Source organism: Neolamprologus multifasciatus, chromosome 16 (assembly GCF_963576455.1).
Source record: "Neolamprologus multifasciatus chromosome 16, fNeoMul1.2, whole genome shotgun sequence".
Classification (NCBI taxonomy): domain Eukaryota; kingdom Metazoa; phylum Chordata; class Actinopteri; order Cichliformes; family Cichlidae; genus Neolamprologus; species Neolamprologus multifasciatus.
The window spans coordinates 4,251,155-4,277,665 of NC_140454.1; the positions used below are offsets into that span (position 1 = coordinate 4,251,155).

General features: G+C 40.7%; 2 protein-coding genes and 1 long non-coding RNA gene across 4 annotated transcripts in view; 2 read left to right on the forward strand and 1 right to left on the reverse strand.

Moving 5' to 3' along the window:
• Window positions 1-793: 793 nt before the first annotated feature.
• Window positions 794-23,733, reverse strand: hspbap1 (hspb associated protein 1). 2 transcript variants are annotated; one of them, XM_085135991.1, is made up of 8 exons: window positions 23,579-23,733; window positions 21,651-21,864; window positions 19,031-19,221; window positions 16,485-16,621; window positions 12,418-12,589; window positions 9,755-9,838; window positions 9,262-9,372; window positions 794-2,369 (listed from the first exon to the last, which is right to left on the reverse strand). In XM_085135991.1, exons 2-8 carry the CDS (start codon window positions 21,847-21,849, stop codon window positions 1,785-1,787), a joined length of 1,479 nt encoding a protein of 492 aa, XP_084992117.1. In that variant the 5' UTR covers window positions 21,850-21,864; window positions 23,579-23,733; the 3' UTR covers window positions 794-1,784. The 2 variants fall into 2 exon arrangements, with proteins under 2 accessions (XP_084992117.1, XP_084992118.1); XM_085135992.1 differs by lacking the exons at window positions 21,651-21,864; window positions 23,579-23,733 and adding an exon at window positions 19,367-20,372.
• LOC146500058 (uncharacterized) lies at window positions 12,558-13,564 on the forward strand. The gene is made up of 2 exons (XR_014869887.1): window positions 12,558-13,376; window positions 13,510-13,564. It is a non-coding gene; the product is annotated as an uncharacterized LOC146500058 (long non-coding RNA).
• Window positions 23,734-23,801: 68 nt separating the features above from the next.
• Window positions 23,802-26,511, forward strand: part of slc49a4 (solute carrier family 49 member 4) — a 78,069-nt gene continuing 75,359 nt past the window's right edge. Inside the window, exon 1 of the mRNA XM_085135994.1 lies at window positions 23,802-24,214. Coding sequence (XP_084992120.1) covers window positions 23,920-24,214 — 295 coding nt within the window. The 5' untranslated portion in view covers window positions 23,802-23,919. The remainder of the gene's footprint in view (window positions 24,215-26,511) is intronic.

Here is a 26,511-nt window from a genome sequence, read left to right on the forward strand (position 1 = left end):
ATCGGAAGGTTGGTGGTTCGATTCCTGGCTTCCCCTAGTCTGCATGCCAAATATCCTTGGGCAAGATACTAACCCCAAATTGCTCTCCGATGCATCCATCGGAGTATGAATGTGTGTGAATGTTATCTAGAAAACACCTAGAGAAATGTGCTTGTGCGAATGGGTGTGAATGGGTGAATGCACAAGTTGTGTAAAGCGCTTTGAGTGCTCAGAAGAGTAGAAAAGCGCTATATAAGAACCAGTCCATTTACCATTCATACTTTTGCGACTTCGGGAAAAACCGGCGTAAAAAAAAAACTGTACTTAAGCTGCGAGAAACCGCCTTTGTCCGCCGATCAACGGACCCTAACCCTTTAATAAACGCTAAGCAGAATTGATATTGTCCTTGCAACACTGGAATTTCATAAATGCACGAATGGGTTGGTGCGCAAAAGAATAACGTCACAATAATGTGATTGGTCACTTGCAATGTTGAACCTGGAACAACATTTTCATGATGATCTGGGAACAACACCAACACGACGATATCAGATCATCCAGCGTAAGGGATCCATACAGGAGCTGAACAAGTAATCTATTGAAAAAGTCAACTTTTATTCATTCAAAAAGTCTTATTTATGTCACCTGAAAAAAAAGAAGTATTTTTTGCATTCATTTGTACCAATTGTAGTCCTTGTATCCACCTGTGAATGATTTCCCTGTAAAGGTTTCTGCTTTGCTGACGTTGAAGTTTAAAATTGTGCAGAAACATCCAGCTTTGTTTTTGCATACATAATGATTTCTTTTACTGATGACTGTTTGAGAATAGGCAGAAAAATCACAGATATGAAAAAAAAAAAAAGTAAAAATTATGAAAGAATTTCTTGCTACTGTTCATGCTGCTCACTGGGACACGTCATCATCACAGAACCATCTTTGCAAATCAACAAATGTGCTGTTAAAAAACAAAAACAAGTATGATGCAAAGTGTATGTGTGATTTTTTTCAAACCTGCAGAAACTGATGTTTTTCGCCTGTGGTTTGTTTTTTGACAATATGTGATGTTTTTTATTCAGGGAAAAGTATAACTTTGATTTTTCCTCTAAAGTTCTGTAAATAAACTTGTTTTGTGATGTTTGAAGTTTTAATGCAGGTTAAAACTTGTATTCTTGTCAATCGTTTACTCCCGTTTATCATAACTGCAACAATTCTGCACCAAAATCGGACAAAAACTCTTTGACCAAGTTTAGATGTGCAAAATGTCCCCACGTAGGACAAACCAAGTACAGGGAATTCAATTAGGCAAAGTGGGAATATTACATTTATTATCCGCACACACAGCAGACTATTCAAACATTTCATTTATCACTTCTTACACAGCTTTCATCAATCACAAAACTATTACAAGGAGTCCTTTGTGGCTGGTCAATGATGATTCCCCCCTCACTAACTGACACTGTGAAACATTGTTTTCTGCACAATGTTTGCATCCCTGGAATATTATCTTGAATTATTTGGTTGTTTAGCATACTAAATTGATTCCAGTGGCCATTTTTCCTAGTTTGGAAGAACCAAAAAGGATCAGCATGTGCAGGAAAACAAAACAAGGATATGTCAGACTGTCGCTTGCAGAACTAGAATGACTTTGCTGTGATTTCCTGCATCTGTGGTTCACGCCAAGAAGGTCAAGGTGACAAATGAGAGAAGAAATAAAAGTCGGGCCTCTTACTTAATGATGCCAAAACATGACTCGTAGCTTGGAGGATCATGCTGCAGCTGATAAGTGAATATCAAAACTAGGACGATCAGGCGGTCGTGTCACTTCCTGTATGCTTTTCTAGAAGCAGCTCAGTGACACGGGTGATGATGTCTGGATGCACCAGGCAGTCTAACAAGTCGTTAGTGGTTATTGTTGTATGCGTTGATGCCTTATAATCCTCTGACAGGTTCTTTGATGTCCCGTCTGCACAGTCACATTCTCTACACCGAGTTGAACCAGCGTTACGTCCACGTGTTCTCTGATCGAGTCTGACAGCAGCTGCAAACCTGGTTGTCTGTGCTGGATCGGAGCTGACAGCGCAGTCCTCTTGAGATCTGACTGCACCGTTGCTGGAAGAGTTGACCTCTACATCTTCGGGGGTCGTCCTCCTCAGTTCTTCCTGACAGCGTACAGAGATGAGATGTGGTCCGTAGGGAATGCTGAAGGGTGCGCAATTCCTAACCCGATCGCTATTTTTCTTGATTTGCCCACCCGAGTCGCGCTTGACTCGACAGGCGTCTCGCAACTCTGGGCTCAGTTTGCTGTGGCAGGAACTCCTTTGTTTCTGAGCCCAAGCTCTCACCGCCAGGTTCAGATACTGCATATTGTCATTATGGGATGTTACTTCTTCCTATAAAAACAAAAGAAAAACGGAGAGAAAGCTGGAGACAGCTGCCAAGAGATAAACAGTGTACAGCCTTTAAGATTACAAAATGAACTGCCTGAATTTTAATTGAGCACAATCTGCTAAACAGATTCAGGCAAAGCAATAAAGAAAAAAAAAAAAATCAATGCATGCCTGGAATGACACTTAGATGGTCTAATAAAACTGCATTATAAATCCCTTTAATGCTTGCAAGGTTCTCCAAACAAGAACTGCCATTAGAATCATTTATAAGAAGCTGTACTTAAATTAATATTCAACTCACAGAGGCTTTAGAGTTTGTTTAATATGTTTAATACTTTGTATATTTCCAGAAAAAGCCCATCTTGCAGAGGCGGTTAATTTGCTTATACATTTTGGGGAAACCTTTGTACATAGATTTTTATTAATGTGCAGGGAAGTAATTGTGTTGTTTTTCGGTGCCGTTTGTTTGCAACTCAGCAAGATTATACAAAATCTACCAGGCAGAACCTGGAGAGCATTCTTCCCACTACATTTCTCAGAGTGCACTTCTACTTCTTTACTTTTGTAGGAACAAACCAGTCACACTGGACATGCAACCAACACAAACAACGAGGAGACAACTGACTCCAGGATGCCTTTGATCAATCAGGCAGAGTGCCACACATCAGCTCTCCTTCAAGACAAAGGGTCAGGGAGGCCTGGCAATCGAACCACATGCATTACAGCTCACACCAAAGCCATTTCTGCAAGATTAGACCAACTAAATGGCAGCAACTGACTGGAACCCCATGGCCCACTACATCCACTGTAATCTCCATATTTACAAAGGAATTAGCATTTATCATTTAAAGCCTTATGAAGAAGAATCTGTATAATTTTCACTAAACCTGCCTCCAGGAATTCTACTTGGCCTAAAGCATTGAAAGAACATTAACAGGCAATTTTCCCCACTTTCCTGGAAATCAGATGCAACACAAATGTGGTGGGAGCTCAAAGAACCATGACTTTTCCCACACAATAGAGCTGCCACGATTAGTCGACTAGTCACGATTACGTCGACTATCAAAATCGTCGACTTGAAGCTTGAAGCTTTGTAAGATCCCAAAAGACGCAGGAATAAGTAGTAGGATTTAAGAGTGTACTAACGGACTGAAACAGAAGATGGCAGCACTGCATGTACAAGGATGCCAGCTGACGTTAAACACCAAAGAAGAAGAAACTGTGTCCCAGAATTAGTAGCGCGGCCCTGCTCAGTTTCCAACAATGGCGGCAGCTAGTTAGTTTTAATATTACTCTTATTATTCTTTCTGGGTCACAAAATAAACGTTTTACATATTTTCAGGCGAGAATGTAGCTGTGTAAACTTCAAATATCTGCTCAGTTTTTCAAGACACCACATATTTTCAAAAGCGCTCCGACGTTTTCGGAGACGTCTGTTACCCACTAGCTTGATAGTTAGCCGGGGGCTAGGCTAACTAGAGCCGTGAGAACACCGGACTCCCGGCAAATCATTTACAAACCCACCGCTGTCTTTCGCTACTCAGGGTAAATATATATAAGTCACTTAGATAACTTAAAAATGTTATTGTTTGGCTTTTTTTAGTATTTTATTTGTTCCTGAGTAAATCTGTTTGGCTGAGATCAAAGTTATAGTTTTTGCACAGCTGAATAAACGTCAAGCAGACAACTGATTATCAGAAGTGTGAGAATCTACCGTTATATTTTAGATAGCAAGGAGCAGTTTATTAAACTCCACCGAAACAATCTGCAAATTTCATTAAAATTTAATAAACTATCATCTTGTCTTTATTTTTAGTTAGCACATACCTTAAACACTTAAAGCTGTAAGCTAATGATAGTTATATAAGAGCAGATGCTGCTGGTGCAATAAGCTGTACGTTTTACGTCCAATGGATGATGATCTGATTAGTCGACTAATTGCAAAAATAATCGTTGACTAGTCGACGATCAAAATAATCGTTTGTGGCAGCCCTACCACACGAGGCATTTCTTCACCTAGGTCTTCCTTTTTTTAAGTCTACATTTGTGCACATTAATATATAATACAGTTTTGTTCCACAGTTTCTGGAAAATGGAAATATAGGTTTAAACTGGCGCTGTGAAGGCATCTGTGACTCTCCTTGTAGGTGGGAGACTATATCCTTTCTTGGCTAATCAATATGCAAAAAGCGCTTTTTAAAAAAAGTTACCCGAAGCGCTACTTTTGTTGCCACAAGAAAGACTTCAGCTGAACTGCTCTACCTGACTTCAAGCACAAGTACTCAGAATCAATCACAGCATCGTAATTATCCCCCGTACAGATCACTGCTACCCCGCTGTTTGTTTTTAATCCTTCAAAGTCAGTTTCAAAGTCCATGAAAGGTCATCAGGGAGAATGTTATCATAGTCTAGTATGATAACGATATGAAACTAACTGGGTGAGCAAACAGTTGAACTAGACTAAAAATACTGCGTAATTGTTCCTGAAGTTATGTAAGCATAACTACCTTATGTGTTTAAAGTAGAGACGTCCTTCATGACTCTTATTACAACTTATATCGCCGTCTCTAAAAGGACAACTGTGAAAAAAAGACTCTTTTAGAATATCACAATAAATCATTTCATAGCAGCTCTGAGAAGCTACTTTAACAGTGACTGAGAGGCTTTCAGCTGCCCTTACATTATGACACTGCAGCTCATACTGTATCTGCATAGAAAATGACACACAGTAAGTGACATAAATATAGTCTGTAAGTGGGACAAGCTGCCTGGCTGAACCTACTGATAAGCAGAGAAATAAGAAGGTGTGGGAGGTACAATTGGTTAGTAATCTAACAAAGTCAAACCAGTGTCTCAGCAAGTTCGTGGAGGCCTGGATACATTCATGCAGAAGTCAGTTACACTTCAAATCACTAATGCAATCCAAAGGACTTCTCGTACTTCACCAAAGATAAACATACGGTCTCCAGGGTGCTTTCATTACTTAATCAAGGACTAGAAGAACTTCATCTGTAATCATTTGCTATTCAATAAATGTTCTGAGACAAAGTGTAAATGTCCTTTGTTTGAGAAGTCTGATATCCCTCTCATGTCTGTACCACATAAAGCTATAAGCCAGCAAATGCTTAGCTTAGCAGAGGATTGAACCCTGGGAAACAGCTAACTTGCCTCCGTCTGAATTCAAAAATGAAAATCTTTGATTTTCCAGGAGGTTTTGTGCACAGCTATAGCTTCACTATAGGGCTGCCACAAACGATTATTTTGATAGTCAACTAGTCACCGATTATTTTTGCAATTAGTCGACTAACCAGATCATCATCCATTGGATGTAAAACGTACAGCTTATTGCACCAGCAGCATTTGCTCTTATATAACTATCATTAGCTTACAGCTTTAAGTGTTTAAGGTATGTGCTAACTAAAAATAAAGACAAGATGATAGTTTATTAAATTTTAATGAAATTTGCAGATTGTTTCGGTGAAGTTTAATAAACTCCTTGCTATCTAAAATATAACAGGACACCAGAGTAAATTCTCGAGCATCTCACACTTCTGATAATCAGCTGTCTGCTTGACGTTTATTCAGCTATGTAAAAACTATAACTTTAATCTCAGCCAAACCGATTTACTCAGGAACAAATAAAATACTAAAAAAGCCAAACAATAACATTTTTAAGTTATCTAAGTGACTTATATATGTTTAACCTTAGTAGCGAAAGACGGCGGTGGGTTTGAAAACGATTTGCCGGGAGCCTAGCCCCCGGCTAGCTATCGAGCTAGTGGGTAACAGACGTCTCTGAAAACGTCGGAGCGCTTTTGAAAATATGTGGTGTCTTGATAAACTGAGCAGATATTTGAGGTTTACACAGCTACATTCTCGCCTGAAAATATGTTAAACGTTTATTTTGTGACCCAGAAAGAATAATAAGAGTAATATTAAAACTAACTAGCTGCCGCCATTGTTGGAAACTGAGCTGGGCTGCGCTATGAATTCTGGGACACAGCTTCTTCTTCTTCGGGGTTTAACGGCAGCTGGCATCCTTGTACATGCAATGCCATCTTCTGTTTCAATCCGTTATTACACTCTTAAATCCTACTACTTATTCCTGCGTCTTTTGTGATCTTACAAAGCTTCAAACGACGCGTCGACTATTAAATCAGTCGTCGACGATTTTGATAGTCGACGTAATCGTGACTAGTCGACTAATCGTGGCAGCCCTACTTCACGATATGCTTCACTCTCTCCAGGTTGCCTGACGACGTCATCATCACAACACTGGCCAGGATACAGTCATGGTAAAAACAAAGTACACCTAATTCTATGGTCTTACATATCAGGACAAAACATTAACTAGTTAATATCAGATCATAAAATTAGGTAAATACAACCTCAGATGAACAGCAACACACAACCGTGTGTCATTATACAAATTTAACAAAAACTATGCAAAAGCAGTTCATAAAACACTGAGAACACTCCAAGATGCAGTAGCTTCTACACCCACTTTTTGCAGCAATAGTTTGACTTCTTTGGTCTCTCTCTCTCACCAAAAGTCAAAACAGGAAAAAATGGAGGAATTTGAGGAATCTTGGCCCACTCCTCTTTACAATGTTGCTCCAGTTCATTGAGGACTGTGGGCATTTTTTTCTATGCATAGCTCTCTAAAGGTCCCACCGCAGCATTTCAATTGAGTTGAGGTCTGGACTTTGACTCGATCATGATTCTTTTTTTTTGCAGATGGAGACAAGAGTCTTTCTTCTGGCAACACTCTCAAAAAAGCCGTACTTGTTCAGTCTTTTCCAAATTGCACCGTCAGGAACTTTAACATTTAACTTGCTAACTGAGGCCCGTGTAGTCTGAGATGGAGCTCCTGGGCTTATTGCTGTTTCTGAGAATTACACAACATGACCTTCGGGTGAATTTGCTGAGACGTCCACTCCTGGACAGACTGGCAGCTCTCTTAAATGTTTTCTACTTGTAGATAATCTGTCAGTGCAGAGTGGACTTCACAGTGTGTGGAAATTACCTTACAGTCCTTCCGGGACTGATGGAAAGTCAGTCAACAGTTACGTCTCATCTCACTCTCAGGCATTGTGTTAATACACACCTAACACCCCAGACCAGCAAACTTCCAAAATGATGACCAGTTAATCCAGTCCATTTGATTAGCAGTACCTGGCTGCTACTTCCAATGGAAGCAGTAATGGTGTCCTTAGTTCTGGTTAAAAACGGTGAAATATGTCATTTTATTTATCCAGGCCTTGTTAAGAAGCAGATGATTTTTATTATTTTCTCATACATAAAACCTTAAAACTGACAGAGGCTGTACTTCCTATTTGCCACGGCTGATTATCATCAGATCTGTGTGAAGCGGTGGGAATGAGAATCAGCACCTGCAAATCTGAGGCCATGGTTCTCAGCCAGAAAAGGGTGGAGTGCCCACTCCGGGTCAGGGACGAGTTCCTGCCCCAAGTGGAGGAGTTAAAGTACTTTGGGGTCTTGTTCACGAGTGACAGGACAAGGGAGTGGGAGATCGACAGCCGCATTGGTGCTGCGGCTGCAGTGATGCGGCTGCAGTGATCAGTCTGTTGGGGTGAAGAGAGGGCTGAGTATAAAAGCTAAACTCTCAATTTATCGCTTTTTCTACGCCCCTACCCTCACCTATGGTCACGAGCTGCGGGTAGTGACCGAAAGAACGAGATCGCGGATACAAGCGGCAGAGGTGAGCTTCCTCCGAAGGGTGGCTGGCCTCTCCCTTAGAGATAGGGTGAGAAGTTCAGCCATCCGGGAGGGGCTCAGAGTAGAGCCGCTGCTGCTCCACATCGAAAGGAGTCAGCTGAGGTGGTTCAGGTATCTGACAAGGATGCCCCCTGGGCGCCTCCTGGGTGAGATGTTCCGGTCATTTCCCACCGGGAGGAGGCCCCGGGGCAGACCCAGGACACGCTGGAGAAATTATATCTCTTGCGTGGCCTGGGAACGCCTTGGTGTTTCCCCGGATAAGCTGGAAGAGGTGGTTGTGGAGAGGGAGGTCTGGGCTTCTCTACTAAGGCTCCTGCCCCCGCGACCCAGCCCCGGATAAGCGGAAGAAGATGGACACATATATGGATGAGTGGAAAATTAAATAAAGCCATGAAATGCCTTAATAAGAACTTCAAGGCAAGTATGTAAGACTGTAAGGTCATGACCCCCGTTAGATATTCTGTCATCTGGTGATTTGATGGAGGGTGCTGTTCCAAAAAATCTCATTGGCTTTCAACGAGGTTGAGATGTGTTGAATCAGCCTGGTTATCATTTAATTCTAATCAAATTTCATATTCAAACTATTAATCCGGCTTTTGTTCCCTTTAACTGCAGACAGTGTCATCCTGGAAGAAGCTAGTGCCCTCAGAATGATAGCACTTCATCACAGGAAGAAGATCATTACTGAGAGCGATTCTATATTGATTTGCAGTGACCCTTCCTTCTAAGGGGGGCAATTGGAAACAAAGCAGGTCAGCAAACCCCCCACCCCCCAAAGCTAAAGAGCGATAAGAGAACATCTCACTGTGGAAGACAAAGGCTCAGGTTTCATCATCATCTGCCTGTAGTTCAATTGAAGGTCAACAGCTATAAAATCATGGTGGATAAAAGGGACCCACTGAGGAGCATCCAAATTTGGATCCCTATTTTGCCCTTTGACACACAGTATTCCTCTCTAAATAATTCCCTACACAGCAACAAAGACCAGAGAAAGAAGCAATGAAGCGTTTCATTTTCATTTTGTGAAAAAGCAACAAAAACCTGCATTTCTTTGCACTAGATCAGAATATGATCCTGACAGAAGCAAGAAGAAGGTGTAAGAAGACAGCTTTTAAACTGACACGGTAATTAATATCAAGGAGTAATTACTCGTCACCTCAGTGGGGTTGAGCCAGTTGTCAGTGTTGTCATCGCTTCGAGCACTTTTAATGGCACAGACAACCGTCTTAGTCACAGCCTCGCCAACTCTGGCGATGTCATCCACTTCCTGTGTAGAAGCAGAGAGCCGAGAAAGAGCACACATGATCAAGATGGTTACCATCAATGATGAGAAGAAGTAGTTTGTGGTGTCTGTGACCTTGGCAGAAAACAACTAGAGTGGGACAAACCTGAGAATAAACAGAGTCTTGCACCAGGGAGCCTTTTTTCTCGCCCCTTCATATACATACACTCATCATAATGACAGGAAACACTTTACTGTTGGTCCTGTTCATTACTCAAGAATGAGAGGAGCCTTAATACAACATGAATCAACATGTTGGGGATAATAACTTGCCATCTACTCTGAAATGTTTGGAATATATATGATATTGTGTCATTTTGGGGCGTTTTTGGTGAGCTCGGGATGAAAGAGACATGATGCTGCTTACCAGCTCGATCCAGGAGTTGACGCTGACGGTGATAGGATCCACTGACTCTACATAATGCCACCAGTGCCTGGGGACATAGAGCACCTGTGCAAAGAAGATAAAGTCTTCACTAACTTATCAGTAATGGCAAAGTCAATGACAGCTCCCGCTCTTTTTCTTTCATCTTCCTAAATACTAGGAAATACACGACTGCACATATCCGCTAGATGGCAGCATAAACCTTCCCCCCTCTGCTGTTAATCGTTCATCCATTCATACAATGGGTGTGTTAACAAAAAGAAAGAATGCTTATCGATTCCCCGGCCTCCACAGCAGTCTTGATTCGTCTGCTGCCTGACAGGAGAAGAGAAATGAGCTGTCTTTTAATTTGATTTGCAGAGGTGGAGCCATCTTTGAGGAGACTGTGGTAGATACTCAAAGTATTCGTTCTGTCTCAACAGTTGAAGCATTTCTAGGTTTTCTTTGAAGCATAACCATAAACTCAGAGCTGTCAGCTGTATATAAAAGGTCAGGCCAAACACTGACTGGAAGAGGTCGAGGTTATTAAAGTATCCCAGCTGTCATAGGGCGAGAGGCGGGGTACACCCTGGACAGGTCGTCCGTCCATCGCAGGTGTTACGACCCGGCTCAAAGCCGCAACATAAAAAAAAAAGGAGACGAATACCAGAGTGTAGGTGAACAGAGGTTTTGTCTTAAAATCGAATATCAGGTCGGCTAAAATGGCTGGTGCCACCAAGGCAAAGACAAGTGAGCTCCCCGGGAAGCTTGCCTCAGGTATGCTTTTATCCACACCTGACTAGGTGTGGCCAATTAGCACCAGCTGAACACATTGAGCAGATTAGAGGCTGCAGAGGGACGTAACAGCAGGGCTAACACAGCGGGCAATTAGAATCAATTAAAACTGTCTTTGGACTGTGGGAGGAAGCCAGAGTACCAAGACCACACAAACATGGGGAGGGTCTAGAAAGAGAGAGCATATTTCTCCTGTTCTGTCTTCCCTTCATTGGCTTCCTGTTAAATCCACAATTGAATTCAAAATCCTGCTCCTCACATACAAGGTCTTAAATAATCAGGCCCCATCTTATCTTAATGACCTTGTAGTACCATATCACCCTATTAGAGCACTTCGCTCTCGCTCTGCAGGCCTACTTGTTGTTCCTAGAGTATTTAAAAGTAGAATGGGAGGCAGAGCCTTCAGTTTTCAGGCCCCTCTTCTGTGGAACCAGCTTCCAGTTTGGATTCAGGAGACAGACACTATCTCTACTTTTAAGATTAGGCTTAAAACTTTCCTTTTTGCTAAAGCATATAGTTAGGGCTGGACCAGGTGACCCTGAATCCTCCCTTAGTTATGCTGCAATAGACGTAGGCTGCCGGGGGATTCCCATGATGCATTGAGTTTTTCCTTTCCAGTCACCTTTCTCACTCACTATGTATTAACAGACCTCTCTGCATTGAATCGTATCTGTTATTAATCTCTGTCTCTCTTCCACAGCATGTCTTTATCCTGTCTTCCTTCTCTCACCCCAACCAATCACAGCAGATGGCCCCGCCCCTCCCTGAGCCTGGTTCTGCTGGAGGTTTCTTCCTGTTAAAAGGGAGTTTTTCCTTCCCACTGTCACCAAAGTGCTGCTCATAGGGGGTCATATGATTGTTGGGTTTTTCTCTGTATCTATGAAGCACCTTGAGTTGTGATTTGGTGCTATATAAATACAATTGAATTGAATTGAATTGAATTAATTGTAGCAACTCAGCTGCAACTGGCAACATGTACATTAACATTAATAAGCTATGTGAGCTCCAGAACAAACAGATAGTGAAAACAGACAACTGGATAATTGCTCTGTGTCCATAGTGACTGTTTCTTTTTCTGAAACAAGGTGAAAAAGGATGACCTTCATGCAGGAGCACCTTCACAATTATTCATAATCAAAGGAGGACAAGTGTTAAAATTACCATCATGAAAACCAAATTTGGATTCCACAAAACCTCGGTCGTATCTTTGGCTGAGCACATGACATAAACCTGACTGATTCATCAGGTCTATCGGCCTGGACCTGACCCAGTTAGATCAAGAGCGATAACGCTGCTTAACCTTTCGCTTTCATCACTATAGGAACAACAGTCTGTTGAAGGTGATCCAGTATAACTGTAGATGCCTGACTTTAATTGGGACACAAGTCACGACCGTCGCCTTGCTTCAAGCTTTTATGAAGGACACCAAGACAAATAAATCTCACTGTTCAGTCTACTTTCACGTGTTCACTGCTTAAGGACCAATAAAGTTATATTTTATGGTTACTGCTTCTGTGTCACGAGCACTTCATCATATAAATGTAAAGCCACAGCATTGCATAACTTCAGACTTTACTAAATCACTGTGGTTTTTCTATAGTCTGAAGAAAATGCAGCTGATTTAATCCAAACAAAGAGGTGTCAGCTCACAGTTAGGTATAAATTATAGAGACTAGGGCTAAACAGTACTTTTGTATTCTTCTTATTAATTTCTTATGAATTTTGTTTATAAGCATCTGGAATGCGCTCTCTCGGGGCTAACTCTGATGATTATTGCTCATTTACTTTATTGATTACTTTACAAAAAAAGAAAATATAGAAAAATATTGGTCTGAGATCTCTGTAGACACGATGTCATCAGAATTCCTGACCTGTCCTGGCTGTAGAGTGACGATGTGTTCACTGGCACCGTGGAAGGCAGGGAATCTCCTCAGGTCAGGATGAAGAACAGCCACCTGGCTGAAGACACTTGACTCTTCGTAGGGGATTCTAGTTGGGTAAAGCTTAGCTGTATCCTCCGGGGGAAAGAGGTGCCAGCGCTTCCTGCATGTAGGACACATCAACAGAATGGTTAAATATAGGGATGGGTACCGGTATCCGGTTCTGACATAAACGGTAGTAACCAGACCGAAAAGCAGCGCACATTTCGGTGCTTTTTTCCCCTGAGCTGTCATACACTTTGAATTCTAGCCAATCATTTTACCTTTCCGAGGATAGTAGGCGGGTCCAGGTACGTACGTTCTTTTAAAGCAGAGCTACAGATTAAAAATGCCCAAGGCGAAGCGGTCAAAGTCTGGCTGTACTTCACAGCAAAAGATGCAAACTCAGCAGCTGCAACAAGTGCTTTAAGCTGATACTGTGATACTGTCAAAGGAGGTAACACCTCAAATCTGATGAAACACCTGGCGACGCATAGCGTTTTTTTTAAAAGCCGAGAAATGCGCCGTATTTGATAGCTTGCTGCGAGACCTCACACCGAGCGCATCTACTGCGGGTGTGGTGCCTGTTATCGGACCTGGAGTTAGCAACATCCCCCAAAAACCCGAAGAGGAGAGTCCTGGCCCCTAGCCCTGCCAGTGTAGCAGAAATGATGAGGATGATGATGCAGCAGCAGCCGTTCTTCTCTGCGTGAGTAGCTTAATGTTGTTCGTGTGTAATTTACGTTGAGTAGGCTAACCACGTTATTACATTAATGCATGTAAGGTGAACTAGCAAACACCATCATAGTTACATGCGGCTGTCTTCTTGTTTGATGGCAGATACTCCCTTCACCCTGGCCAAAAAGGCTAAAATGACCAAAGAAAAAGTGGAAAACAGTTAAACATGAGAGGTTTTTGGACAAAGTTTGTGTTTTTTCCATTGTTTAAGCTGCTTCCAGCCAAGAGTGATACCATATATGCCCCATAGCGGCAGAAAAGGCTAACATTGTTATCTTTTTACAAAAAAACAGCTGAACATGAGAGGTTTTTGGACAAAGTTTGTGTTCTCCATTCTTTAAGCACCGGCACCGTTTCAAAAGTACCGGTTTGGCACCGGTATCGGATAAAACCTAAACGATACCCATCCCTAGTTAAATATGACTTTAGATTAAAAGATTAATGCTAGAAATTAACGTCTGGTGACTCATGCGGTGTTAATCGATGACCTTTGAGCTGTAAATCGAGCTTGCAAATAAAACACTGATAAAAAACTATCAATATTAAAAAGTGCTAACAGATATTAACATTGATATTCTGTAAATTTAGCACAAAAATGCTAATCATTAAAAGAGGAAGAAATACTTCATATCATTTACTTTGCGCTACAGTGAACAATAATAAAAAAATTAAACGATATTGCTGTAAAGATCCAGATATCCAATATCTGTTAATTAAAGAGAGCTTTAAACCCGTCTTATTCTGGGAGACAACAAAAGCTGACAACCAGCTACAAATCCATCGCTGTGAAACAACTCGATTTCCTCTAACATGAACATTAAACTACATTCATACATCCACTCCCAAGATTGTTTTCCGGTACTACGACCCACCATTCACACAAATGTCATGAAATCAATCAACCCTATTTTATTTTTGAAAGATCAGCGGTGTCAAAGGACTGCTCGAGCTGGATTTCATTCCATTAGAGATCAATACCAAATAAAAGAACTCAAGACCCAATTACAAGCGGTGAGATATAACCGTTGCTCTCTGGAAGAACAGTGCAGCGACGTAAGGAAGACCTGCTCCCTTAGATTTCGTGACTCACAGAACCCCATAAAGCGTCTCACCCTCTGTCTTCATTTCCACCCTCTCTAGCAAGCTCTGTGACAAATCAACTCTTTTTCAGAGGGCAGAGGACAACTCGCACTCAGCATCTACAGTACTCTGCAACTCCAGTGTTGCAGAAGACCTAAGTGCTTAACAGGCAGAAAACTTCCACAACCACCAGAGGGGTGAAACACAGACGTGGTTTTATGAAATCCTGAAACTTCTCACCACTCAGCTGCAGCTTCTCCCCATTAAGTGCACAGCTATGACAGGACAGTGTCACTTTTTATTTCACACCTGACAGTGAGTGCTTCTCGCTGCAAACTTTTCCTGTCACCCAATTAGAAAATGAACGTGCTCGTCTCTTTGTAACGAGAAATGTGTCGATAAAATAAATGTTTGACTGGCGTTAAACTCGACTATAGACCCAGACAGCGTGTCTATCTCGCATTGCAACACTTTTTGGGCTAGCATCACAGTGCAGAATACCAAACTATTTGCATGACTCACAGTTACTCATACTTACACCCTAGATTTACCCAACCTGTCCTGTTTTGCAACATAATCAAAACCTTGGATGCAAGTTGAAGCAACGCTGTCAAACGTAAGAGACAATGAAACAATGACAAACAGGAGTTTCATTTCAGACAGGCCCATTAGAAAATAGATCCACATTTTTAAATGTAGGATTTTTAAACAGGCAGCACGGTGGTTAGCACTGTTGCCGCACAGCAAGAAGGTCCTGCGTTCAATTCCACCATCAGGCCACCATCTTTCTGCGTGGAGTTTGCATGTTCTCCCCGTGTTTGCGTGGGTTCTCTCCGGGTATTCCGGCTTCCTCCCACCGTCCAAAGACATTCAACTTGTGGGGATAGGTTAATTGGAAAATCCAAACTGCCATTAGGTGTGAATGTGCGAGTGAATGTGAGTGTGAATGGTTGTCTGTCCCTGTGCGTTGGCCCTGCGACAGACTGGCGACCTGTCCAGGGTGTACCCGCCTCTCGCCCTATGACAGCTGGGATAGGCTCCAGCACCCCCCGCGACCCTGAAAAGGAGAAGCGGAAGCGAATGGATGGATTTTTAAACACAGAAAAGGGGACATTCATCAATTAGACTAAAAAAACTGCACTCTTTGCGGAGAACTCGATCAAGTTTCACTGCATACGTGTAATTTGTGTTATTAAAATTGAAGAATTATTATTAGAATATATAAATCTTTAGAGTTGTAAGCACTGGAACACAAATATGTATGTACATAACCACAGTTATGTAAATATGTAACCTAGCAGCTCAAAAACTGCTTTACTTTCTACTCTCTACTTTTAAGATTAGGCTTCAAACCTTCCTTTTTGCTAAAGCATACAGTTAGGGCTGGACCAGGTGACCCTGAATCCTCCCTTAGTTATGCTGCAATAGACGTAGGCTGCCGGGGGATTCCCATGATGCATTGAGTTTTTCCTTTCCAGTCACCTTTCTCACTCACTATGTATTAACAGACCTCTCTGTGTTGAATCATATCTGTTATTAACCTCTGTCTCTCTTCCACAGCATGTCTTTATCCTGTCTTCTTTCTCTCACCCCAACCAATCACAGCAGATGGCCCCGCCCCTCCCTGAGCCTGGTTCTGCCAGAGGTTTCTTCCTGTTAAAAGGGAGTTTTTCCTTCCCACTGTCGCCAAAGTGCTGCTCATAGGGGGTCATATGATTGTTGGGTTTTTCTCTGTATCTATGAAGCGCCTTGAGGCGACTTTTGTTGTGATTTGGCGCTATAGAAATAAAATTGAATTGAAAAAACCCGACGCAAAAACCAAAACGCTTGTTTTTTTGTCTGTATGAAACGTTGGAGGCACGGCCACTCTGACTGAAAGACTTGTTCACCTCTGCCAATTCCTGTCAATAAACAATCCTGAGACCACTCAGCCATTTAGTGCTGTTGATGCCTGCTTTACTTAGCAGTAATGAGCAGGTCTCTGTGCACATAACGATCATGGGGTTTATGAACGCAGCTTGATCCTGTTAGCTGATAACAAGGCACTTCAGGCTATCACGTCATCAAAAGAAAAGCATTCAAGTACCATTTAACCCAATTTTGTTTTTCCAGTCTCATGTCGTACGTATGTTTGCATTTATCTTATCGTCTGGTTACTGAGGAGCACACGAAGCATCAGCACAGGTAGTGATTCATCTTACCGTCCTTGCACCTGCAGTACAAGGTTACAGCCGTAAGAGTCCAGGTGGCATGGCGTGTTGGCTCCCTCTGTGCCGATCCATAAGGTGCTCTCTCTCCCATTACGCCCCTCAAAGCCAAACTCGGACCATTTTACATGCTGCAACACACACACACATTCGAATGCCATGTAACAATCCAAATGATTTACGATTTTCAGATTACGGTTTTGGTGCTTTCTTTAAAAACGTGACATGGAAACGAGAACCGTCACCACTCTTCTATAGGCTCACAGATGTAACCCAGCCTCATCAGCTACAATGACAGGGCCTATTACAAGTGACCAATGGAGGTCCCCGAGTAGAGTAACCAAGCAACAGTATTTGTCATCTTTCAAGGAAAACTAGTCTGTCAATCATGTGCCGTCAGGACACAAAGGAGTAGCAATCACACCGGCATCCTGAATAATGAAGTCATTACCACGCATGCAGGCAGCTGTAAGCTTTGACAGTCTGGTCAATCGAGCCTTCGGGCAGCCTTTTTGCCAGCACCATTTATCCTGCAAAAAGCCCGTGTCTGTCTGTCTCAAAGGCATGAATGTCAGGAGGTAATAATTGGAGGTGGATGCCCAATAAAAATTTATCACCGAGATAAAAATGAAATAAATTTGCGGCAGTGGCTCAAGAAAGGATGGCACTTTTATGTCTTTACCGGCCGGATGATGAGAACAGCTAGTATAAAGCTGCCATCACAAAAGCTTGACATTTTAATTGAAAATGTCAAAACAATATAAGAATAGAAGGAAAAAGTTATTTTGACTCGCCTATTTGAATCGCTTGTTAATTTCTGTTTCTTACAAAAGGGATAAGAAGCTTATAGTATGAAACATTTTAAATTAAACCTTTATTATTATTGTAAATAAAACGCATAATGCTTAGACTGTATATGATGTCAAACATTTGTTCATGCAATCTTCGACATGTGGTGTAGAAATACCCACACTACACAGTGTATGGGACACAACTGCAGTTCTGACATATTTTAAGGCTTCAGCATCAATACAATGAAAACACAAGTAAATCTGAGCTCTTTTACTATTTGTTGTGCTTCTCTTGTTCAATCATTTGGTCAGTGTGTCTGTTTGAGAAGGAATGGACCGAAGGTGTGAGCTAAGGAAGAAGACTTTTTGTGAATGTGTGCAGCTGGCAGTGTCCCTACATGCCCGCTTCACACTAAGTGGCTTGTCTGAACACACAGCCCATCCACCACCGTTGGGATATATTAGAAAGCAAGCTCTGAGACAGACTAATAAAAAAAATGATGCTGTGACTCCCTGGGAGCAACTCCTGGTTCTCTTAATGTTCTGGTAGCCAGATACATGGGGTCAAATGTTGTGTTTTCAATATTTGAGCAGCCTACATGCTTAGAAAAAATGATTTAACTAAAAAACTCCCAACACTTAAAATAAAGAATATTTTGGAGTGCAATCAATATAGTGAAAAATGGATCCTTGCAATATGTTTTCAAGCACTAAATCCTCAAATTTTAGTTAAGTTTAATTAGCTTTGATCTTGCTTTCTTGGATATTTAACCTGATAAAATAACCTGACCAAAAGTCTTTGTCACTGCGCTTTAGTTTCAATGGCAATTAAATATCTCAGATATCATCAAGATTAGCAGTAGGGATGCACCGATACCGATACTGGTATCGGGGCCGATACTGTAAAATGTGTGTGTACTCATACTCGTAAAAGTTAACCGATACCAACTTATTTCATTAATCAGAGGGTGGCTTGTCATTTCTTTTGTAGTTTTTTTAGATTGGCCACTAGGGGGCCAATTATTATTTTATTTTATAATTTTTTATATTTTATTATTTATTTAATAATAATTATTTTGTTTGTTTGTTTACAATATGGACACTCTGCAATAATTTAAAAGTTTATTTTATTCTCAAACCTAATTTGTATTTATTTTATTCCAAACAGAAGTGTTTATTTATTATTCTGAAAGCTCGAGACAGCGCCAATAGTTCAGTGATATTTTGTAAAATTACAATGTGGAGACTCTGCAATAATTTAACAGAAGTGCTTATTTTTCACTTGAAATTTTTTTGTGGTCATTTTTATTAAGATTTTATTTTTTATCGACAGGGAATATAATAAAACCTGTCTTCCAATTAATTGTGTGTGTGTGTGTGTGTGTGTGTGTGTGTGTGTGTGTGTGGTAGAAGTATTGTTTTTTGTACTCTGTATCGGCAGGTACTCAGATCCAAGTATCGGTATCGTATCGGTTTGAAAAAATTTGTATTGTTGCATCCCTAACTAAATCCTCAAATTTTAGTTAAGTTTAATTAGCTTTGATCTTGCTTTCTTGGATATTTAACCTGATAAAATAACCTGACCAAAAGTCTCTGTCACTTCCTTTTAGTTTCAATGGCAATTAAATATCTCAGATATCATCAAGATTAGCAGTAAACTTGTAAACTTGTGCAAACACTGATGCCAGATTTCAGCTGGACTGTTTAACTTATGTTACATGTCAACATGCATGCAGCAGGATGGTTTACCTCAAACATGAAAGGTTGATCTTGAAACATCATGGCAATATATTTGTAGTCAGCATAAGCCCAATACTCTGAGTAGGAGTACTCAGAAAAAGGCCCCACGTCTGTTCCAGACTGACCCTGAGTCCAGCTGAGAAACTGAGCTACACTGGCCTCCACGTAGGAACACTGGGTCTCAAAAAGAGGAGCCGGAGCTGAGAAAATAACAACAAACACAGACAAGACAATAATTAGTTAAAGGTTTTGTACAGTTTTAGTGAAACGGTTCAGCTGATCTAAACTATGTAGATATGTAGCCACAGAACAGCAGCTTAACTGACGATTATCGAGTGTAATCACCTCCATAAAGTAGGATTTTTGACAGGCTGCTGGTCTGGAACATTCAGGTGTGTGTTAACGCAATACCGCAATCTTCCCAGGAGTGAATGTCCTGACAAATTTCCCACAAGGTAAGACTGCAACACTCAGAGAAACTGCACAAATACTGACAGCTGTCAGCGGTATCCCTCAAGCTCCCAGTAATCCTCCTGCACCTATTGTATCAATTTTTAAATCCTAGGTGACGTTTCCTCGGGTTATGGCAAACAAAAGTTTAAAAAAATACAGAATTTAAAAAAAAAAAAAAAAAAAAAAGAAACTCAACCACCAAGATTCAAAGTTGTCAGAGATTTTCAGTAGGTGGATTTATGGTATCAATTTGAAAATCCTATGTCCCCTCAGTCTCAAGTTATTGTGTTTACAAAGTTGCATGTCAACACCACCCACTCAATACCCAATCAGCCTTTTACGCCTGATGGGTAAAAAAAAACCCCCAAGAGTCACATCCCAGACAGGCCTCAGTCAGCATGCTAAATGTTAAAGTTCAGTACAATTAGAAACACGTGGAACAAATATGGATTGTTGGGAAGATTTTCTAGAAGAAAGTAGAGGTGGGAATCACCATACATCCCACGATACGATATTATTGCAATTTTTAAAAAATATTTTGCGATATTCAGATTCTGTACATAAAGGTAAACTTTATCAATATTCATTTTCTCTAATATCAAAGTCTCACACTCAGTCTTTCTCTCATTTCAGTTTTATTGTTGACAAACTGAACGGTTTGTATTACAGTCTAGTCCAACTTAACTGAATCAACCATCTGGTACAATTATAGCTATTCTGAACTATGCAGTTTATGAAAACTATGCAGCCCCTTCAGCAACTGAAGAATTTGAAAGTAAATTAAAACAAAATATAATTTTACATTAAATAAAAAGTTTTAAACTTAATTAAAATAAAACATGTCTTAAATTAAAATAAGTAAACTGTCATGTTTATTGCTGCCAAAAAAAAGGTTAAACACATTTGGACAGTGAAGGAATGTCAGGATTCTTGCTCAGCAAAGAGCATGTTCCAGTCCACAAAACCTTTTTTTGTAACAAAATATCGATTTCTGCTGTCCCTGTATCGATACATTATTAGCAAACAAAATATCACGATACTACACAGTATCGATTTTTTTCCCCCACCCCTAGAAGAAAGCCTCTTCTCTGCTGATATTGGACAACCCAGCAGGACAATGATCCCAGGCTGAAAAACAAAACAAGATACTGTAATAGTCCAAAGTCCAGACCTCAACTCAACTGAAATGCTGTGGAGGGACCTTAAGAGAGCTGTGCATGAACAAATGCCAAATGTAAAGAAGAGTGGGGCAAAACTGCTCCACAATAATAATCATACAGAAAACAATTACTTTAGGTCGTTGCTGCTGAATGTGGTTATACAAGCTACTAAATTTGGAGTGGACTTAGTTTTTCACAGGACTGCATTGAGTCTTAATTAATCTTGTTTTCACAAGACTGTGTTAAGAGAACTGTTTCATTTACCAGAACCACAGCACTTTTCAGCCATGATGTTTTTTAACCCACTTCAAAGGAAAAATGAATCAGTTGTAATGATTTATTATTTCTTTTTTTCATAAACACGGTGTGTCTGTGGTTGAGTGATGACATTTAGAATGCATGATAAGAAATGCCCAACCTGTAAGCTGTTGCAGCGATTAAAAAAAGATGATTTAGAAATCTAATTAGCCAGCTTTTATCAGAGGGCATACTCTCTGTCGTTTATCAGAGAAAGAATCATTACCGGAGCCGTTTCAGAGCCACACTGAGGGCAAAATACAGCAGATGCTCAAAAACAAAGACCCTCAGTGTGTTTTTCATCTGTGAGACGTTATAAATCACATCGTTAAACAGCCGGCTATCCTTTATTAGATTATGTCAATATATAAATGTTAATTCATTGGAAATTGTTTGAAATGCTATACAAGTTTCCATAAGCTCACACAATGCTAGGAACTAAAACAAACCTCAGTTTATTGTGATCAGTTATTGCTCAGTAGAAATAAAATTTGTAACAGCTAAATGCAGCAACAGCTGAGTTTTCCTTTAAGATATTACTTTTAAAAAATATTTTATTATAGCTTAATAAATATGCAATATCTAATAAAACAGCTTAAGCCCGATAGGAGTGCTTGTGGGAACTGAATTTATCTTTTTGGTCACATAAATTTCTTTGTGAATGTTTAATCCAGGTGAGTAATTACAGATAAATTCATTCAACACATTGAATTACTTACCTTTTGTCTTCTCTTTTCTCCCAAGTCGGAATCGGATGAGTCTGTCACCAAGACAGCTTGACAGATGCTCTGCTGTCCAGTGGAGAACAGGCCAGTCGCAGGTCATGTTCAGGAAAACTGCGGGCTGCTGCAAATGATGCACAATCCTCCGGGTCTCCTCTGGGCTGAAGGGTTTATTAATCTCGGTGGTGTCAGCCATAGCCTTTGGTACACACTGACAGGAGGACGAAACACACGACGAACATAAAGCTGATTAAAAACGACGATGTTTTATTATTAGTCAGTGCCTACAAGCCATGTTCCTCATCTTCTATGTTAAAATAGTGAATAAAACTACAATGCTTTTAATGTGTGCTGAAAGAAAACTCAATAAAAGAAAACTCAATAGTGTGCATCACAGCATTCACACAATAATAGAACAGAATAGTCCTTTATTGTCATTGTACAGGTACAACGAAATTGTGGATGCTTCAAGCCGGAACAAAACATGATATAATATAATATAATATAATATAATAATAAGCCATTACCATATCAGCAAGTCAGTGTATGTAGAGACAATCAAAACAACCTGCTGATGTTCAAACCGAGCAGCAGAACTGTAATGAGGCTATGATGTGCTTGGGCTCACCAAAAATTGGACAACAAAACACTGGAAATATGTTGCCTGGTCTAATGTGTTTTGATTTCTGCTGAGACATTCAGATTGTGGGGTCAAGATTTGCCATAAACAGCATGGATCCATTCTGCCTTGTACCAACCGTTCAGACCGATGGTGGTATAAAGGTGTAGGAGCTATTTTTATGGCACACTTTGGACCTCTTAATACTAGCGGAGAACTGCTGCTGTTGTTGCTGATCATGTCCATTTCTTTGTGATCACAGTGTGTGAATGTTCTGATGGCTGTTTCCAGGATAACACACTATACCACAAAGTTCAAAGTTGTTTATTTAACATGGCAGTGATTTGAAATAGCTTCCACAGTCACCAGGTTTAAATACAGCTGAGCACCTTTGGGATCTGATGGAACAGGAAATTCAAATAATGGACACGCAGCTGATATATCTGCAGCAAATGTGTGATTTTATGTCAACATGGACCAAAATCTCCAAGAAAGGCTATGGTTGAATATATACCTTTAGGAATTAAGGCAATTCTGAGGGGAAAGGGGGTCAAACCCAGTACTGGCAAGGTGTAAATGATGACGTGACCTTGGAGTGCATGTACATTTTATGGCAGAAAAAAAGCAATAAAATATTATTCGTTAGCAAATCAAGAAGTTTTATTACCTATCAGATCAGATGGCATTTATCTACCACAGGACAGTGGGGATTTCCTATTTAGAATTTAACTGGTAATCGGATATCAGTGAAACATTGATTCTCGCTCTTTGTAACCAACTTCTTAAACAACTTGGATCCAGATTGGTACCGTTTTCTACTTCCGGATACTCTTGGGTATATTGTGTTATGTAAAGCACTAATTGGTCAAATAATTATAATATGATTTGGTATCACTGATATTTCCCACTTGACTAAATGTCGCTAACTAGCGTTACACGACAGAAATGAGCAACTTCCTGAAGAACTATCAAACAACTCCGAGGAAAGAAATAACGTCTAGGCTCAAAAGGCGCTTTATAAAGGGACAGACAGCGCTCAGGTGGCGTTTGATTCAACAAGTACAAGTGTGAAATGTATAATTAATTACAGGAGAGCTGGAAAAGACCAAGGCCATTATTAATGTTATTAGGAACACCTGGCATTTCCCCAAACAACTTAAAACGTCTGGTGTGAAGTAATGAGACAGCTAGGTTAGCTATGTTTCATCTATGTGAACATACTTTCTCTATTTACACTGTAGAAAGATGCTAAGAAACTAGCTTCGAAGAAATACCAGGATCCTTAGCAAAAAACACCAGGACTCACCTTTCACTACACGTGTAGCCGAGGTTCGGGCGGAAGTAAACAAAGATCACATGACAGCGTACGCGTTCCAATTACGTCTATAACACATCGCTGTGAATCTGCACCATTTGGGCTCCTGCGATACTACAAAAAACCCGCTTACGCTAATTCACCAGACGAGCCGAAATGGCAGCTACATAGGAACAGTTTCCGAAACCCGCAACTATTTCCGGTTTGACATGCGCAGTTAAAGCAAACAGACGCTATCGGCTGTTTTTGTTTGTGTGGCCGAGGTAGTTTCTCGTTGCTGTACCGTCGTTAAAACCGGATTTTTTAACTGGCCTGACAAACGGGAGGTTAATATGGGTGCCGGTTCGAGCACCGAGGCCGAGAGGGAACCGCTTCTTGTTCCTTCTTATGTGGAGACGAACAGTAATCCGGTAAACAGCAGAGTGTATGGGAGAAGATGGCTGGTTCTGACCCTGTTTTCCCTGCTGGCACTGATGCAGGGAATGGTGTGGAACTTCTGGGGTCCCATACAGAACTCAGCCGCTCACGCTTACGGCTTTACCAAGTCTGACATCGCGATTTTGGTGCTGTGGGGCCCGGCTGGCTTCCTCCCTTGGTTGCTGTTTATGTGGTTAATGGATAAAAAAGGTGAGTTCTTTTAATGTGGCACACTGTGTCATACCTCAACGATGATTGTGCCTCACCCCACCAAGATCTACAGCGATGTAACTTAATGGCGTGTTTTGTTTTAGGTTTCGAAAATTTCTGTTATTATTAGTTTGACCTTATGCAATCGCAGAATATATTTACTCTGATAAAATGCAGTATTTAAGAGACCTTATAGCCTTCATTCAGTTTTTAAATGGGTTGTTTGTGCCCAGTAAGACACATAGATGAGTTGAAAACATGAGGTGGGGGGAAAGTGCTTATATGGGACAAGCAAGTCTTAATTTCCTTTTTAAAAATTCTTTATTTTCAGGTTCAAAAGCCAATGCAAAAGCAGTATTTCTTTGAAAGAATGAAAGTAGTCCTCTTGCGTGTGCTTTACCAAACCAGTTCCTCTGCATCACCTGACTGTAGACGTTTGTAATGACCACGCTGGTTGTCAGATGACAAAAACACTAACAACATGGACCAGACTGCTGGTCCGTGCACAATCTTGTCAAGAAGTTGCATAACTCACCTTGTGATCACAATCACATTAACAATTAGGTGTTTTTGTTGCCTAATTTAATTGTAGGCAACTCGATAATGGTGTCTGCTTCTTTCAGTAACTTGTTGTAAATTCTTCCTGACAAAAAACCTTGTGGTCATGTCTGCATCTGAGTTAAGAAGTGTCAACCATGGTGTGCCCTTGCAAAAAGACTTATATGACTTGCAAAGGTTGTGATATGCTTATCTAATCCAGCTTGACTGTGGGGAAAGTACTTGGTTTCCCTTTGGGAAAACTGGGCACCAGTGGCAGACCTTCCTGTTTTCCTCTCATTTAAAGTGAGCATGGTTTTGTTCTGTGAGCACAGGTCCCACTAAAGCAACCTGGACCCTCATGATACTCATATGGAGTCTGATTTTGAGGGTTTGGTTAGAAACACGCACATGAGTAATCCCATCGGTGGTCATGTTGTAGAGCTTTGGGAATGCTCTTCCAGTTCCTTTTTGCACAAACTTGCACATACACTATTGCTGTTGTGTCAAAGCCTTAAATGGGCCTGTCCAACTGCCACTATGTACCAGCCCTCCCCTGGTATCTCCCCACTCATGAGACAGTGCCAAGAGATGGGTAGCTGGACTACCTGTGTAAATTGAATGGGCTGCATATACCATCTCATGGTGCCAGTAGTGACAAGGACACTGTTAAAATGAATATCTAAATATATGGAAGTAACTATAGATTTTCGGCTGCAGTTGTGATGATCATTAACTCGCCCTTCATGTCAACAAACTGTCTCTTGAGCACGTAGATGCATACTGTGCATTGACGTATGCAGCTGTAAACTTGCAGGTTCATTTACGGTAGATGGCCTTCAGCATTTCTCTAAAATATGTTGCTGGCTTTTTCTTTCATTTCCTGGAAATCCAGTCACAGTTGTGCATGCATTCATTTAGAGAGCTGCTCAGTACAGCTAAAACCTTCTCAAGACAAACATTACGAATGTTTTGTTTTTCACTCATAAGTACTGATGAACAATTGAGCATGAATAATAAATGACAAAAACATCAAAATTGCATATTGGGAAAAGCTGGAAGTGGCAAATATTTGCCTTTTTTGTTTGCGCTTTGGTAGAAACAATTTAGCAAATATTAAGATAATTTTTGGATTACCTGCTGCAACTAGTTCTAGTTGGCAAACCTTGCAAAGGTGGCTATTTCTATGTAACCTTAATGCAGAACTACAACTGCTTCTTGGCCTCTGTGTCTATGAAGGTGCCATTATAGTAGGAAGTCAATATAGCGTCAGCTTATATGATATGAAGTGGGGAAGCTTTCCAGTTTATTGGAATACGTTCAAGCTTCTCTTTTTATTCCGTTGATACGGCTCTGAATGGTTTTATGAGGTTGTATATTGTAAACTTGTCCAACTCAGTGGTAAAGCTCTTGTACGTGAGTTGGATACAGTCTTGCTGTTATTTCGCTTCAAGGGTCAATAACGGAATTGATAAATAATCTAACTGATGAGCAGAATTCATAACTGTACTGGTATCAATAAAGTCTGCTTTCATGATTGATATTAAAACACAGTAGAGGGTTGTGATAGAAGCCAGTATCTATCGAAGTGCTTGTTGCTATTGAAGACTCATGCTGCACACGCCCTTAGGCCTCATTAGTATGTTGTGACCTACCTCTATATATATATATATATTTATTTAATTTTTTCTTCATTATGGGTTGATTAAGTATTCTAACCCAGCCCTACAGGATGTTGTTAATACGTTGATCCTCTTTCC

Excerpts from the sequence above, each read along its gene's own strand:
- hspbap1 (XM_085135991.1), bottom strand. The coding sequence starts at position 21,849 with ATGGCTGACACCACCGAGATTAATAAACCCTTCAGCCCAGAGGAGACC. Across the intron at positions 12,590-16,484 it reads GTACTGCAGGTGCAAGGACG|GAAGCGCTGGCACCTCTTTC; the intron begins GTAAGATGAATC and ends TCCTACATGCAG. Across the intron at positions 9,839-12,417 it reads TCACTCTACAGCCAGGACAG|GTGCTCTATGTCCCCAGGCA; the intron begins GTCAGGAATTCT and ends TTCTTTGCACAG.